Raw genomic sequence first — 16,005 nt, 5'->3', positions numbered from 1 at the left:
CAGCCTGAACAGGTAGCGCGCAATCCGGTAACACAAGGACTGTGAGATCCTGAACATTGTTCTGGCAGGGGAAAAAAGACATTGTTGACTCTGAGCAGGGCAGGCAAACCTCTCCTGTGACTGACTCACAGAGGCCGCTTCTTTTGCCACTACGTCATACAAGGAGAAAGGTGGAGCTGAACACCAGCAGGCTCATTTCAGGAATGAAGAGGCTGAAAAAACACCCATTCTACCCACGGGACAGTCCTGTCCCTCAGGCTGTCATTAGCCCTCGATGCAACCTCCCTGTTCCCAGCAGGCTGTCCTCAGTGAGGCTGCCTGCAGATGAGCTCTTGCTCTGTGCCATCAACACAGGCATCACGGGAAGAGATGCTGGCACTTTGGGTTGTGGCTGCTCCAGTGTACCCAGCCCTTCAAGGTTTTTTCGCTCTGCTGCACCATCCCTCAGTAACAAGTCCCTCTCACGCATGATCACAGGGCTCATGTAGAGGCTGTGGAGAAATAACAGGTGGAGCAGGGAGAATGGAGCTCTCACCTGGCCAGAAGACCCATTGTATAGTGGTGGGTGTCAGTGTTGAGGAGTGTGTCCCAGCCACACTCACGTTCAACTTCAGACACCACATCCTCATAGTCAAGATGACAGAGCAGTGTTTTCAAGGTCAGCAGTGCAAATCTGTGTGCAGAGCAAAGCCCAGGTCATGCCAGGAATCCTGGCCCCAGCTCCAAGGGCATTGAGGAGATGGGAGGACCAGAAAGGAGCACCTTTTGGGGTGGGTGGGCAGGCAGTGCTTGTGCTGGCATCGCCTCCAGAAGGCCTTGACCTCCGCTGGCATCTTCTCTGTGCTGGAGAAAACTTGGAAGAGCAGGGCCACAAAGAGGCGGGGGATATACATAATCAATACCTCTGGGCACTGGGGCAGGTGAATGATCTCCCACAGTGCTCTGGTTGCCTGCAAAAAAACAAATCAGCCAGAGACCACGTTCAGCACTGAGACGTCTCTGTGGCAGAGCCCAGCCATGGGAGGATGAGGTCAGGCCTTCCTCTGTGCCAGGGCAGATGCAGGGGGAGCATCTGCCCTGGCTGCCTCTGAACCTGCCACTAGCCCAGGCTTCTAGCACACCGTGTGCGGCCGGGGTTGCAGTGGTGGGGGAGAAAGGATGGAGAGGTGCCAGAGAGGCAGCCCTTGAGGATGTGCTTGGGTCTAGTCCAGAAACTCACGGCCAGGGAAAAGACATCTGAGTTGTCGTTATCGGAGGTGGATGTGCTGTGCAGCGGCCAGTCCTCCAGCACACAGAGGAGCTCTGGCAGCACCTTCTCTGCAGTTCTGCTTGAGGAGACAATCCCCCTCCACATGGTCACAGCAGCTCTGCATGCCCAGAACTCTGTGTCAGTGGGGTCTTGGCCACAACACCATGGCCTGGGTCCCCAGCAGGGACCCTACAGGGTCACCAGCTGGCCACCAGCTCTGCCTCTGCCCATTGTCCCTCTCCAGTTGCACCCAGCCAGACTGCTCCTGTGGGTAGCAGGTGGCCAAGTGATGGTGCCTTGAGGGGCAGGGAAGAGCGTGGCAGCAGGCTCTCAGGCCAACATGCCATGACTAGGAAGCAGAAGGGTCAGAGTGGCCTGAAAATCTTCGTCTTTCTGCCAGCACATGTGGGGCAGGATCTACAGGCTGATGGCCTCTAAGGCTGATAAATCCTGAGCCCTCCAGCCAGGTGCTCCTTGTACCTGTCACATGATGGGGCACACCGCAGGAGGGTCACCACCACATCATGTGTCTCTGCAAGGGTCATCTCCTGCAGGGTCTTATCCAGTCTGTGCTCAATAGACACATCCGTGATGAATGAGAGCCATTGGTACATGTCCCTCACAATGGTCGGCACCTGGAGGAGACATGGCAGAGAATTGGAGTGCCACTAGAGCGAGCCATATCCCTAGCTTACCCTCAAGAAGTGCTTCCCTTTGCAGTACACTGTGCTGGCCTTAAAAGGCATTGTCCAGGCTGAGTCTGGGGCTTATAGTCCATTCTTACCAAGCACTTGTCACCTCTCCATTTTCCTTCCAACAAATGCTTGAGCTTCCTTTCCTGCAGGAATGTGTTAGCTTGAAGCAGAGTTTCCCAAGAGGCCTGTAGAACAGCAGATACTAGGAGATTTAACCACTGCTGTGATCACAGAACCTGTATCCCCTGCACCTGGGAAAGGCTCAGGGCCTTTCCTGGCCCTTAGTGGGAAGATGCAGCAACTGGGGAACCAAATCCATGAGTGGATTTGGTGCCTGGGCAGAGTGATGGGTCCACCCCCATCCCAGGCACCTAGTACTGCCAGGACAGCAGAAAAGAGGTAGCCCAGAACTGCTGCTCTCTAGCTAAGAGCAGGAGAATGCAGGGACCATTGGCTCCACATGGCATGAGCACACGAGGCAGCCAAGTCACCTCCAAATTGGACACCAGCTTTTCAGAAGTTCTAACCTCTGCCACAAACTGGTTCTTGTCACGCAAGTGGCGGAACAATGAGAACAGGCTCTGGTGTACATTTGTCTCTAGAGGCTTTTTTCCCTCTTCCTCTACCAACTCCATCACCGCTTGAAAGAGGCGAATGGAGAGCACCTGCACATGGCTGTCATCCTAGTGCAAAGGAAGAGAGCAAGAACTTCAGCACTGACTGCTCCAGGCCCACTTGGGTGTGGAACTGAAAATCCACATGGGAGCAGTTTCTTGGCAGCACTCAGTATCTGTGGTGGGGGGCACAGAGCCTTACATTGTCAAAGAGTGGCCAGAATGCCTCAACCAACTGCAGAGCGAGGGAACTGGCAATTGGCACATCTCTGTTCAGGAGGACATCACTGAGCACAGAGAGGGTCATCCACACCACCTCCCTGTCTTCATCCTTCAGCACCTCTGTGAGGCTTTCAGTGAGGTTTTCCATGTTTTCAGCCTGTGTGGAACATAATGCAATGTTGTGAAGCCATGAAAGGCTCCATTGCCAGAACCACTCAAGCAGTTCAATCCCGTGCTGCCGCCTCAGAGCCCAGAAGCCAAAGGCCTGTCTGTTCCAATGGAGTCTGGTAGATGAATGGGCAGTCATGAGAGCTGGAAGCAGCTGCCCATCTTCTGAAGCCCATCCAAGTGCAAGATATGTTATTCTGCCCCACACTGCCTGCACAGCTACAGCTGGGTGACTGCTTCTCACCGTAGAGGGTCTCTTGCAGAGCACCATGAGGCATCTGAGCACCAGGAGACGCATCACCTTGCACTCCCTCCGTAGGTAGATTGGGAAAAGCTGTAGGATGCGTTCATGCCATACCTTTATGTTAAGGCAGGGCAGGACCTGAAACACACAAAGCAGTGACAGGGATGCACAGCTGATGCAACCCCATCACTACACCAGGCTAGGTACAGAAAGCAATAAGGGCATATGCAAGATCCAAGGCAGCAGAGCCCAAAGGTAGTAGAGGCTGCAGAGCACCCCTGGGCTTCCACTGCCCTGCGAAGGTTGCTCACTTGCTCCACTCTGTGTCCCTCAGCTCTTGGCAGCCTCCAATATCTTGGCCTTGAGAAGGCATGATGGAAGAAGGGGGGCTGATGCAAGGACAGCACAAACCATAGCTATGGATAAGTGTCACCCCAGCAACAAGGGACAAGGGGCACACAGCAGAGCCCAACCTCTGCCCCTCCTTCACCAACTGGACTCCCCTGCAGCTGCATCTCCAAGAGTGCAGAGTGGTGGGACACAGCTTGGCAAGGCAGTGCTCTCCATCAGGCTCACCTCAACAAGGAAGGCCATGGCAGAGATCTCCCAGCGTGCCTCCTCTCTGCAGAGCAGCCTGAACAGGTAGCGCGCAATCCGGTAACACAAGGACTGTGAGATCCTGAACATTGTTCTGGCAGGGGAAAAAAGACATTGTTGACTCTGAGCAGGGCAGGCAAACCTCTCCTGTGACTGACTCACAGAGGCCGCTTCTTTTGCCACTACGTCATACAAGGAGAAAGGTGGAGCTGAACACCAGCAGGCTCATTTCAGGAATGAAGAGGCTGAAAAAACACCCATTCTACCCACGGGACAGTCCTGTCCCCCAGGCTGTCATTAGCCCTCGATGCAACCTCCCTGTTCCCAGCAGGCTGTCCTCAGTGAGGCTGCCTGCAGATGAGCTCTTGCTCTGTGCCATCAACACAGGCATCACGGGAAGAGATGCTGGCACTTTGGGTTGTGGCTGCTCCAGTGTACCCAGCCCTTCAAGGTTTTTTCGCTCTGCTGCACCATCCCTCAGTAACAAGTCCCTCTCACGCATGATCACAGGGCTCATGTAGAGGCTGTGGAGAAATAACAGGTGGAGCAGGGAGAATGGAGCTCTCACCTGGCCAGAAGACCCATTGTATAGTGGTGGGTGTCAGTGTTGAGGAGTGTGTCCCAGCCACACTCACGTTCAACTTCAGACACCACATCCTCATAGTCAAGATGACAGAGCAGTGTTTTCAAGGTCAGCAGTGCAAATCTGTGTGCAGAGCAAAGCCCAGGTCATGCCAGGAATCCTGGCCCCAGCTCCAAGGGCATTGAGGAGATGGGAGGACCAGAAAGGAGCACCTTTTGGGGTGGGTGGGCAGGCAGTGCTTGTGCTGGCATCGCCTCCAGAAGGCCTTGACCTCCGCTGGCATCTTCTCTGTGCTGGAGAAAACTTGGAAGAGCAGGGCCACAAAGAGGCGGGGGATATACATAATCAATACCTCTGGGCACTGGGGCAGGTGAATGATCTCCCACAGTGCTCTGGTTGCCTGCAAAAAAACAAATCAGCCAGAGACCACGTTCAGCACTGAGACGTCTCTGTGGCAGAGCCCAGCCATGGGAGGATGAGGTCAGGCCTTCCTCTGTGCCAGGGCAGATGCAGGGGGAGCATCTGCCCTGGCTGCCTCTGAACCTGCCACTAGCCCAGGCTTCTAGCACACCGTGTGCGGCCGGGGTTGCAGTGGTGGGGGAGAAAGGATGGAGAGGTGCCAGAGAGGCAGCCCTTGAGGATGTGCTTGGGTCTAGTCCAGAAACTCACGGCCAGGGAAAAGACATCTGAGTTGTCGTTATCGGAGGTGGATGTGCTGTGCAGCGGCCAGTCCTCCAGCACACAGAGGAGCTCTGGCAGCACCTTCTCTGCAGTTCTGCTTGAGGAGACAATCCCCCTCCACATGGTCACAGCAGCTCTGCATGCCCAGAACTCTGTGTCAGTGGGGTCTTGGCCACAACACCATGGCCTGGGTCCCCAGCAGGGACCCTACAGGGTCACCAGCTGGCCACCAGCTCTGCCTCTGCCCATTGTCCCTCTCCAGTTGCACCCAGCCAGACTGCTCCTGTGGGTAGCAGGTGGCCAAGTGATGGTGCCTTGAGGGGCAGGGAAGAGCGTGGCAGCAGGCTCTCAGGCCAACATGCCATGACTAGGAAGCAGAAGGGTCAGAGTGGCCTGAAAATCTTCGTCTTTCTGCCAGCACATGTGGGGCAGGATCTACAGGCTGATGGCCTCTAAGGCTGATAAATCCTGAGCCCTCCAGCCAGGTGCTCCTTGTACCTGTCACATGATGGGGCACACCGCAGGAGGGTCACCACCACATCATGTGTCTCTGCAAGGGTCATCTCCTGCAGGGTCTTATCCAGTCTGTGCTCAATAGACACATCCGTGATGAATGAGAGCCATTGGTACATGTCCCTCACAATGGTCGGCACCTGGAGGAGACATGGCAGAGAATTGGAGTGCCACTAGAGCGAGCCATATCCCCAGCTTACCCTCAAGAAGTGCTTCCTTTTCTAGCATGGCTTGCTGTCCTAAAAGTCTGTTAGATGCCCAGTAGACCCAACTTGAGAATGTACACATTTGCTGGTTGGCCAAGCCCTTGCCATAGATGACTTACTTTCTTCAGTCTGGAGGGGCCACTTCCCATGATCACATCCAGCATTGCAGCACAGTCCTCTGCTTTATAGGAGTCAGCATTTGCCATGCCCTCAGGGGCCGTGACGGTATTGTCTTCATGATCAATAGGCTTTTGGAAGTCCAGAAACATCTTAGAGCAGGGAAAAGAGGAATGTCACATCCCATGCTCTGCAGCAGTGCTTGGCTGAGCAGCAACAGCAGGTCCAGCCCAGGCAGGGAAGTCTGCAAGTACCTGTGCACTTCTGTGGAAGCGGTAATGGGTGTGCTCCTTCTCTTCTGGGTATTTCTCTACTGGATTTGGCAAAAAAGCAAGCACAGTCAGAGCTGAGGGGCTGCATGAGAGGCTGGAGAACACAGATGAGCCCTTCACTCCCCAAGGAGGGCCTGCTCTCAGACAAGGGCTTGTGAGGACACCAGTCCCTGTCTTTCTGGCTGCAGCTTGGGGCTGAGGGTGCCCAGTGGATGGAGCAGGGCTATTGGGGGAATCAGCCCCATTCCCATTTCCCTTCTTCCCTGGGGATGTCCACAGTGGATGGGATGGCCCAGCTGAGCCACTTACCTGCCTGCAGCAGCTGGACTCCTTCCACTTCTTCAGGCTGCTGTGCTGGAGCAGCCCCAGAGCTTTTATCATCTTCCTCCTCCTCCTCCCCCTCCTCCCCTTCCCTCCCCTTCACTGAGGTCAATCTGGGCATGCTTGGGGTTCTCTCCACTGGGGGTTCTCTCTGTTCCGTCCTGCTGGAGCTTGGGTTTTGAGGGTTTCAGCCACAGGGGTGGGAGATATCCTGGAAAAGTGCTGAAGATATGGGTCAGCAAGACATGAGGTGGCTATGCAGGTCTTCTTGCAACCCCACTCTGTCCCTTCCTGTCCTGTTGTGTCCTCCAGGGTTATGTGGGTGGATGCTTTGGCACCAGAGACGGGTCACAAAGCGCCCATATTGTGGTGGGTCACAAAAGGCCCTATGACACATGACATCCCACTGGCACTACCTGTATCACAGTGGGTCACACAGAGATCCATGGCATGTGCCATCTAAGTGTCAGTGCCCATATCATGGTGGGTGGTTGCCATGAACATATGTTTATTGATGGAGAGATCATGTTCATACAGAAGAAGTCAGAACTATGGGCATGTATTGCTTTGAGGATGTCTCCAGCCATGTTCTTTACCTGGATTCTCTGTGTCATCCTTTCTCAAGCCACTATGTCTTCATTCTCCAGGGTTCTCATGTTTGTCCAATGGGTCAGACTGCAACCTCCCCACAGACCTCTCTTCTTACAGTCCAAAGAGAGAGGGAGACAAAACATACCACATCAAAGTCACCTCATTTGTATACAATAAAAGGACAGTACAAGCACAGTCCAGAAGACCTTTACCTCAGCAAAGCATCAACATTGGTGACAATGCCAAGAGAGTGGATAGTGGGTGCCTCTGCCACACTTTGCCCCAGAACCACCATCATGATCTGATCAGTGTCTTTGGAGCGGTGGTGCCTTCAAAGTTAAAAGCAGGTGCAATGTTATTGAGTTGCAATGCTTGCTGCAGATCATCATTCTCCAAGTACCATTAGCAATGAACAATCAATCAACAGTAAGAACAATAAGCATGCAGTAATAGCCAACATCACAGGAACAATTAACAGTAGTAATGGAGAAACAGGGATGGGCATGCCATCTTAGGATTTTATGGGGACATCTAACGTGGAGAGGAGGCAGATGAGGAATGTTAATTGCATATGTCTGTTTTCAGGGCACATTGATGTCACAGGTGGGGTTTAAGGGGGTTTTACCATGGAGACTGATATCATTATGGTGCTCTTAATGCAGTAGATAATGATCCAAATTAAAATAATCACAATTGTAGTCATTATCAAAGTCTGAAAGAGTCTAATTAGCCAGCTGACAAGGAAAACCAAGCACTTTGAGAACTGCTCCTAGCCAGTTAGTTGCCAGTGCAGCAGCAATCTCCCTAGTGTCTCTAGCCATCTTCATTTTGTCCATCTCTTCATGCAGTGCACTGAAACATTTGGGATGTGGACACAACAATCCTACTGACAAAATCATCTTTCCACATACACCTTTCTCTTTTAATGGGGTTAAATCTGATTAAACTCTGTTTTGAATAGCCATTTTGCTGTTTCCTTGCAATTGGTGGCTCAGGAAGCATGGTTTGGAGAGTCTCAGAGGGAGCATTAAATTGTGGAGTACAAGTCCTTAACCAAGACAGCCTTCCTTGGTACTCGATGGGAGGCGTGAAAGATTGAGATATAACAGATCTGCCCAGAGCAGGTCGGAAACAATTTTGATCTAAGCATTTATTAAGTAGGTCACAATGTTGCTTGGTCTGTTCATGTGGCTGTGGTACCTGACCCTGTATGTAATCCCAGTGTTCTTTTTCAGTGTAGGGAGAGGGATGAGGATTGCTTTGTTGCTGCACTCTGTGACACCAGTAATCCCAGTGTTCTTTTTCAGTGTAGGGAGAGGGATGAGGATTGCTTTGTTGCTGCACTCTGTGACACCAGTTTATGACATGGTAACATCAAGGGCAATGGGGGTCAGTGTATTCAATGTTGCTTTCCTGCCTTGGCCTTGGGTACCAGTTCTCGGGATTCATTAATGATAGTATCCAGTCTGTGGGGAGAACAGGGCAGGATGATTTCCCCCAGCTTTTTACCCCCTTTTCCTCTTTTCAGGACTGTTACAGCAGCTTTTGAGAATTTTGAATTCCCTTAGGATGTTAAGGAAAGCATGTTCTTGTTGCTGAGTTTACCAGGTCTCCCCAGCACAGTCCACCATGTTTAGAGTTATGAAAGAGGTTTTGAGGAAGGCCTTTCAGATATCTGCCCTGAGGGTGGATAGTCATGAGTGGCATGGAATGTGGGAGAAAATGGGCTAGTATTTGAAGGATTTCTCTCCTCCAATGGTTTGGAATTTCTCCCCTGAGCAACTACCCTCTGCCCATGTCTGTCATTAAGTGGACATAGGTTTAAATGCAGAACAGAAGGGTGCCCATATAATGAAGGCTTTTAAGATCACGTTAGACATGAGCACTCAAGTCAGAAATCTTTCAGTTTATTTAGCTGACTCTGCCTGGCAACAGGGAAATAGACCTCTAACATCCAAGATCCTTTTGTGAGCCCTCCCAAAGCATAAATGCTCTGCTGCTGTGTTGCTCCTCTCCATCAGAATTCATTTCGTTTTCTCCTGAGCATAACAGTGTGTGCAATGAGCCACAGCCTCCTTCAGGAAGGTCTGCGTGTTTAGCCTCCAGACTATCACCAAAGAAAACATCTTTAAGCAAAGCAGGCATTTGACACTGTCATCTGTCTTGCAGAGAAAAAATCATTCCCTTTGCCTCACTGAAGCCACTGATCTTTGGTCTTTGCTGTCAACCACTGCATGCAGCCTTCTGTCTGCTGACAGGTGACTGCCAGCTCAGGGAGGTTTTAGAGCTCTAAGTCCACAGAAAATGGTGTAGAAAGAGGGATGTGCTTGTGCCTTACAGTCCTTCTTGTGTGCTAAAACAGGTGATTGTTTCTTCAACCCCTGTCACAGCTGGGGTTGTATTCTAAATATATGTGGCTGGGTAAGGACTCCAATTTTCAGCAATGCAGCATCACTGTAAAGTGGTGAGAAAGAAAGAAGCACCAACAGTCCACATAGCCGAGGGTGTGGGGTGTCTGACTTGGGACTTTAAATACATTTCCTGCTTAGGGAAACTGAGGCACAGCATGGCAGTCTACTAATGAACCACCTCAGAAATCATGAATCTGTGTGCCTGTGAGGACTGTGAACACCTCCTTTTCCTTTGGTCTCTGCCTTTAGACATGTGATTTGTTTAACCCCATGTCCTCCAGATGTTCAGATTCAAATTACAAAGGTCCCAGATTACTTGTGGAGTCCACAGAGGCTCTCCCTCTTGCCCTGAATAAGGCACATGGGACAGTTTGCAGAGGTCTAGCATCAGCTTCCACACTGATTCTCATGAAGCAATGCTTGAGCCTTTGTTTCCCCTTTCCTGCCAGAGAAGGGATATAAAGTGCCTTACCGCAGTTCTACATCCAGTTGAAAAATCTTTTCTACACAGTCTCAAACCAGGACAACAGTTCATCTCAAGCTGCACTGGTCTGAATTTCTGGAAACCATGGGCCTGCTTCCTGATGTGAAGCAGGGTGAAGGGATAAAGGGCAGCCTTTGGCCTTCAGTTCTTTCCCTGGTACCCCCAGGTGATGACAGTCAAGGACTGCGTCTCTGTTTGAAAGACAGGTGTCTGCTAAGGAAGGCAGAAGCCTCCTTTGGAATGGCAGATGCAACCCCCTTCCCTCTGAGTTATTATAATTTTGAAATCAAGAGGGCTTTTAGGCAAAGATGTGGGAAATAGGAATAACAGTTCTTTACTATTATATATATAACCAGTCAAACGAACAACAATAACTGTGGCAGTAACAGCAAACAATCACAAACCCAGTCCCAGCCTTCTCGGCTGTCGGGCCCTTTCCCCTCGGGTGCAGTTCCGCTCGCAGCCGGCAGGGGCGCTGGCGGCTCCCGGTGAGCAGGGCAGGTGCGATGGTTCCCCCGCGGCTGCAGGGGGCGCTCCGGAGCGAGCTCGGGGAGCACGCGGCACCGGTGCCCTGGGATCCCGGGAAGGGATGGAACAAAGGCTTCACAAACCCCTGGGCAGCCGATCCCGGTGTCCAGCCGGACCCTTGGGAACAGCAGGCTGGAACATCAGGCTGGAGTGGCAGAGACGAGCACAAATCCCAGATGGCAGATGAGTGTATCCAAACAGAGAACCCCCCCAGAGGTCTGGGCAGGCAGTGCGAGCACGGCTACAACGCAGCGAAGGCTCGAAGCAGCGGCGGGGCAGGGCGGCCACAGCTCAGCTCCAAGCGGGGCAGGGAAGGCAGGCTTGGGATCCCGGCGTTTCTCCAGCAGAAAGAAAAAACGGCCGTAGAAAAACAGCTTCCTCTCTCTCTGGACCCTGAGACTGAACTACCCACACCCCCAGGTGAAACAAAAAGAGCAGCCAGGTCCTTTGTTTTCCTTAACTATTCAGCCATTTGTTCCACTAGCAACATGTATAGGGGAAAATTCCTTTAACAGGAAAAAAAAAAAAAACTAGGACTAAACTAAAACCCCAACAGACTGGTAAGGCAGATGGACATTCAGCTTTTCAAAGAAATCTCAGCTCTAGCACATTTGCTCCTCTTTGCTTTCCTTCATGAAATACCCATCACTGCACTTAACATTTAGGGGCTGTTCACTCACTTTCTCTCCAGGTACATGCTGTGCTGTGTCCTCTGCTCACCCTGCTTCTGCCCCTCCTCTTCCCACAGCCTGTTTCAGTGGCATGACAACAGGCATGTTTGGCAAGGGCGCAACCAACTGAGCAATAAAGCGTATTCAGATTCTGCACAGCTCTCACAGCAGTTTTCTTGCTGATGCCTCACCATGGATCCTTTCAGAGGCAGAGATGGTAGGCACAAGCAGTGAGGTGTGGGGAGAACAGAGCAAATGCACACAAACACTGGACAGCAGGGAGGAGAGAGGGTTGCAGCAGAGCAGGAGGAGCCATCCATCCACCTACCCATCCATCCATCCATCCATCCACCCATCCACCCATCCACCCACCCATCCATCCATCCATCCACCTACCCATCCAATCATCACCCATCCACCCATCCACCCACCCATCCATCCACCCACCCATCCATCCACCCACCCATCCACCCACCCATCCACCTACCCATCCATCCATCCATCCATCCATCCATCCATCCATCCATCCATCCACCCATCCACCCATCCATCCACCCATCCATCAATCCATCCACCCATCCACCCATCCACCCATCCACCCACCCATCCACCCATCCACCCACCCATCCATCCATCCATCCACCTACCCATCCAAACATCCACACATCCACCCATCCACCCATCCACCCATCCACCCATCCATCAATCCATCCACCCATCCACCCACCCATCCATCCAACCATCCACCCATCCATCCATCCATCCACCTACCCATCCAAACATCCACCCATCCACTCATCCACCCACCCATCCATCCACCCACCCATCCACACATCCACTCATCCACCCACCCATCCACCCACCCATCCATCTGTCCGTCCATCCATCCATCCATCCATCCATCCATCCATCCATCCATCCATCTCACTGTACTTCCAGTGCTGCCAGCCCTTTCGTGTCTGGACTGTATGTTGCTGCTCAGCTTCTTTGCAAGCAACAACTTGGTGACTTCAAAGAGACCATCTTGCTGCCCCCTTTCCTGAGGCAAGCCTGTACCTGAACATTGAGATTGCAACATTATATCTTCCTTATTGTTCAGCTGGAAAGCATTTCACTCGGATCCTCAGATAGGAATCAATTTTATTTGGAAATGGCATAAACGTTTGTCCTTGCTTTGTAGCTTCTGTGGTTGCACTCAGAAGGTTTCATTGATGATGTGATTACTGTCCATACCAAACAATCAAAGCATCATAAAATCCTTGGGCAGTCACCTGTCTCACCCCTCCAACCTTTTCAAAGAGTAGCCCAGCACTTTTTACAGCACAAAACCCCAAGAAGTATGTCACCTATTCAAGTCAGCTCTTAAATGTGTGGGAAACAGCCAAAGATTGCTTGATATGCCTGTAGAACAAATCATTATCAAAACAGACAAACCGAGCTACTATGGGAAATTCCTGTAAGTGAATTATAGATTATAAGGTATCTGTTACTATTTAAATGAACAGAAACAAGCAAATATACATATATTTGTACTTTCGTGCAAACAATATATGTAAACAATATGCATGTAAACAATATCTATATAAACACATGTATGTAATTATCTGTCCCTATACCGCAGCTTTCATTTATGAGCTTTCTGGCTGTGTTTGCAAGACAAACTGTGTGTTTGTTATGTGTGGCATAGTAGCTTGAAAATTGATTTTTTGAAGCACTTTGAAAAGGACAAAGAAAGAGAAAGTAAGAACAGAGTTCATCATGGCTCAGCAGAAGAATACACAGAGCACCAGAGGCTTCAACTGAGCTTGTTTGTGCCATGGCTCTGGTGTCCTCCCATGAGCTCTGAGAAGCTGCTGGGAGGTCAAGGTTTGAATACCTTTAGAAGGGTTGTCTCATTTGCTGTGTTCTGCAGTTGTTTACATTTAAAATCTTTAGTCTTTCTGTTTAACTTTCTATCAGTTATGTTGGCATTCAGAAATGGAAAAAAGCCAATAATTATAAAGCACTGTATAAAAAAAGGTAGTTACTGAAAGTACGGTGTGGTTAACTGATGTGCAGTGCTCCAGACCAGAAGAAATGTGCACCCTTTCTTGACCTCCATGTTCCCCACATGGACAGGACACAGTAAGGGAATGTCTTTCTGCCAGAATATCTTGGAAGAAGTTGGGGAGGTGACATGGGCAGACCACTGAAGGCATCTCTCTGGAGGCAGCAAGTGTCAATGTCAAAGGAGCTGAGACAGTCCATCACATCAACTTCTGCTAGTCTAGGAAGACTGGCTGGAGTTATTCAGCCTCTCTGTGTAGCTGGCCAAAATCTGTTTGTCTCAAGTCATTTGGCTGAGAAAGGTGATATTACAGGTTTTGCAGTTGTCCCGGTTTGAGACAAATTTGGAGGAACGTCTGAAATGAACGTCCTCTGATAGAAGGCAGGTTACAGCCTTTAATCAGATGGAGAAACAGCCTTGCTGTTTCTCTCCAGGGAACTACTGCAAAAAGAATGTTGAATATGTGGACTCTAATGAAGTAATGTTAATCACTGACCTAATGACTATTATTATCAGGATTACATAATAATTTTTTGTAAATTTGCTATATATATAAATTATTGTTAATCAGCATCATTCTTCATACTGTAGTTCATTGTGAAATCTCTTGCAGGATTTATACTTTGAAAAGCTGTATTTAGCATTGCTTTTAGAAGTAGTCACTCGCGTGGATATTTTACTATCGTTTCTTTTTGGTTCAGGGATGTAGTGGCTTTACAAGTAAATGTATGAATGCCTGAATACCATATATGACCACCCTGATAGTGGGACTCATTAACAGTGGTCCTGATTTCTGTTCAAATCTTGTTCAAACTTTTTTATCTGTTCATTGCTATAAAAATATCTCGGACTGTATTTCTCTCTCAGACAACAGTTGTGCTAGTGAAAAGGCTATACCTCAGTGATAATCCACAAATTAAAATAATAAATTGCAGACACTACAGGATCTGGAAGAAACCATTACAGTCTATTAGTTGCAGTTTAGAGTGCTAATGACATGCTAGCATCAGGCTCATTGGGAAGGACACTACTTGACTGCATTGCCAGCAGCACAGGTGGATGCTATGGGCTCCTGTCCCAGACAGATCAAAGCTTCTGTTGGGCAGCACAGGCTGCTGGAAGACTTCACTCCGTGCTGCAGATGGCAGCCAAACTCCTTATGGTGCTCTACACACATTGGGCTCCAGAGAATTCAGTGCTGGATATTGAATGTCACCTCTATTGTGACAGGATGTTCCTACCACACCTCATGTGGTGGGACTGCACAGGTTCCATCTCTGCCGAAACTCCAGTATTGCAGTCATAGAGGGATGTGAGCATGAAAAGCAAGTTCATGGGGGTGAAAAACCCATTGGATGATTTTTAACCCCAGAAAGAAATGCAGCAGCTTGCTCAAAAAGTCCTTCTGGAGTGCCCAAAGACAAAAGGAAGGAGCAGGAGAATCAAAGACAGTCCAAGGCTGGGGGCAGAGTCCACAGGTGGATTGATACTCCCTCCAGCTTCAGTTACATGTACAGTGGTGGTGGCTGCCCCTCCCAGCTCTCACAGTTTATTCCTGAAGGATGAATGAGATGAGTGAGAAACCTCTCCTGGCAGCACTGATTGGGATGAAAATGAGGAATGGCAATGAGTCACTCCAGGAGGAAGAGAGTGAGGGAAAAATTCTGATGGTAGTAAGGTGTGGGACTAAAATGCTTAATACATCAGGCTCTCTGCCTTATAGTGAGGACCACAGCATAGAAAAACAGAGGAGCTGTAAAAAGAGAAAGTGCCAAACTCTGACCAAATGTTTTCTGAGCATATCTGCATGACATGGAGGAGACAGGCAGCAGAGGGATTAATTTGCAAGAGAAGGGATGAGCTCTGTGTTTCCCAAGCAGGTGGCCAACCTGATGTCCTAGTACCACTCCATCAGCAACCACTGGCATTGCCCTGGGTCTTGCAGCAGGTCAGCATGCAAACAGCACAAACCTGGCTCAACAGCACTGCCTTCATTCACCTCAGCATGGAAAACAAGGAAGAAATGAGGCTTAAAGGGGAAAGCACTATGGAGGTGAGTCCAGTGTCTCTTTTGCTGTTGGCTCCTTGGGTAAGCGACTTATATGGGCTACCTGGGATTCAGTATCCATTTCCAGAATAGGAATGGCAGCAGGTCATTATTTCTCAGGGTCACTGTAAGAGGAAAATGCATCTTGTAATCTGGAAGACTCATCACTGCGGTAAAAAGATTTAATTTGTGCACAAATCTTTTCATACGGAAGCTTAGTGCAGCATCTGCAAGTTGTGAACTTACAGAGGAACATTTATGTTGAGGGATGAGGGACCTCCTTTTGCTGCTGGCTGCTGTGACAGCCTCTGGATATGTGGTGAGGCAGAGCAGCACATGGAAGAGAGGAAAGTCTGTAGCACAGCATATACAATCCGGCTATGGAAGTAATTTCCACTGGGTGTCACTGTGACCACAAGTTTAGCAAAACTGAAGCGGTAAGCATTTCTTACATTCCCAACCGAAATAACCAGGCTTATGGAGAACCATGGTCTTGGTAGCTTCTGTTTTAGAAGTCAAGCCCTCAAGGGGCTTATCCCACACTTCTTATAATCCTGCTGTTTGTCCATGAAGCTGTGGCCAACAGCAGGATGGTGAAGCACTGTTCTTGAACCTGGTGTATGCTTCAGGTGCTTCTTGTTCTGCAGCCTTTTTAGAAAGTGCTGTGGGGCCCAGGGAGATCTTATACATGCTCTGTCTTATTTATTTCTGGCTCCTGGGAGACAGACTCTATGTCTTAGTTAC

General features: G+C 49.9%; 2 protein-coding genes across 2 annotated transcripts; both read right to left on the bottom strand.

Moving 5' to 3' along the window:
• Positions 1 to 659: 659 nt before the first annotated feature.
• Positions 660 to 2,579, bottom strand: LOC116438273. Its single transcript, XM_032097104.1, has 4 exons — positions 2,436 to 2,579; positions 1,730 to 1,884; positions 1,220 to 1,367; positions 660 to 950 (listed from the first exon to the last, which is right to left on the bottom strand). The coding sequence occupies exons 1-4, from the start codon at positions 2,577 to 2,579 to the stop codon at positions 660 to 662; spliced, it is 738 nt and encodes a 245-aa protein (XP_031952995.1).
• A 1,902-nt stretch (positions 2,580 to 4,481) lies between these two features.
• On the bottom strand, positions 4,482 to 8,704 carry LOC116438272. Its single transcript, XM_032097103.1, has 7 exons — positions 8,679 to 8,704; positions 7,286 to 7,402; positions 6,144 to 6,243; positions 5,892 to 6,041; positions 5,552 to 5,706; positions 5,042 to 5,189; positions 4,482 to 4,772 (listed from the first exon to the last, which is right to left on the bottom strand). Exons 1-7 carry the CDS (start codon positions 8,702 to 8,704, stop codon positions 4,482 to 4,484), a joined length of 987 nt encoding a protein of 328 aa, XP_031952994.1.
• Between the last annotated feature and the right edge of the window lie 7,301 nt (positions 8,705 to 16,005).

The sequence above is a fragment of the Corvus moneduloides genome, chromosome Z (assembly GCF_009650955.1).
Source record: "Corvus moneduloides isolate bCorMon1 chromosome Z, bCorMon1.pri, whole genome shotgun sequence".
Lineage (NCBI taxonomy): Eukaryota > Metazoa > Chordata > Aves > Passeriformes > Corvidae > Corvus > Corvus moneduloides.
Note: the sequence above shows the minus strand (reverse complement) of the source record. Positions and strands in the feature narration are given on the sequence as shown.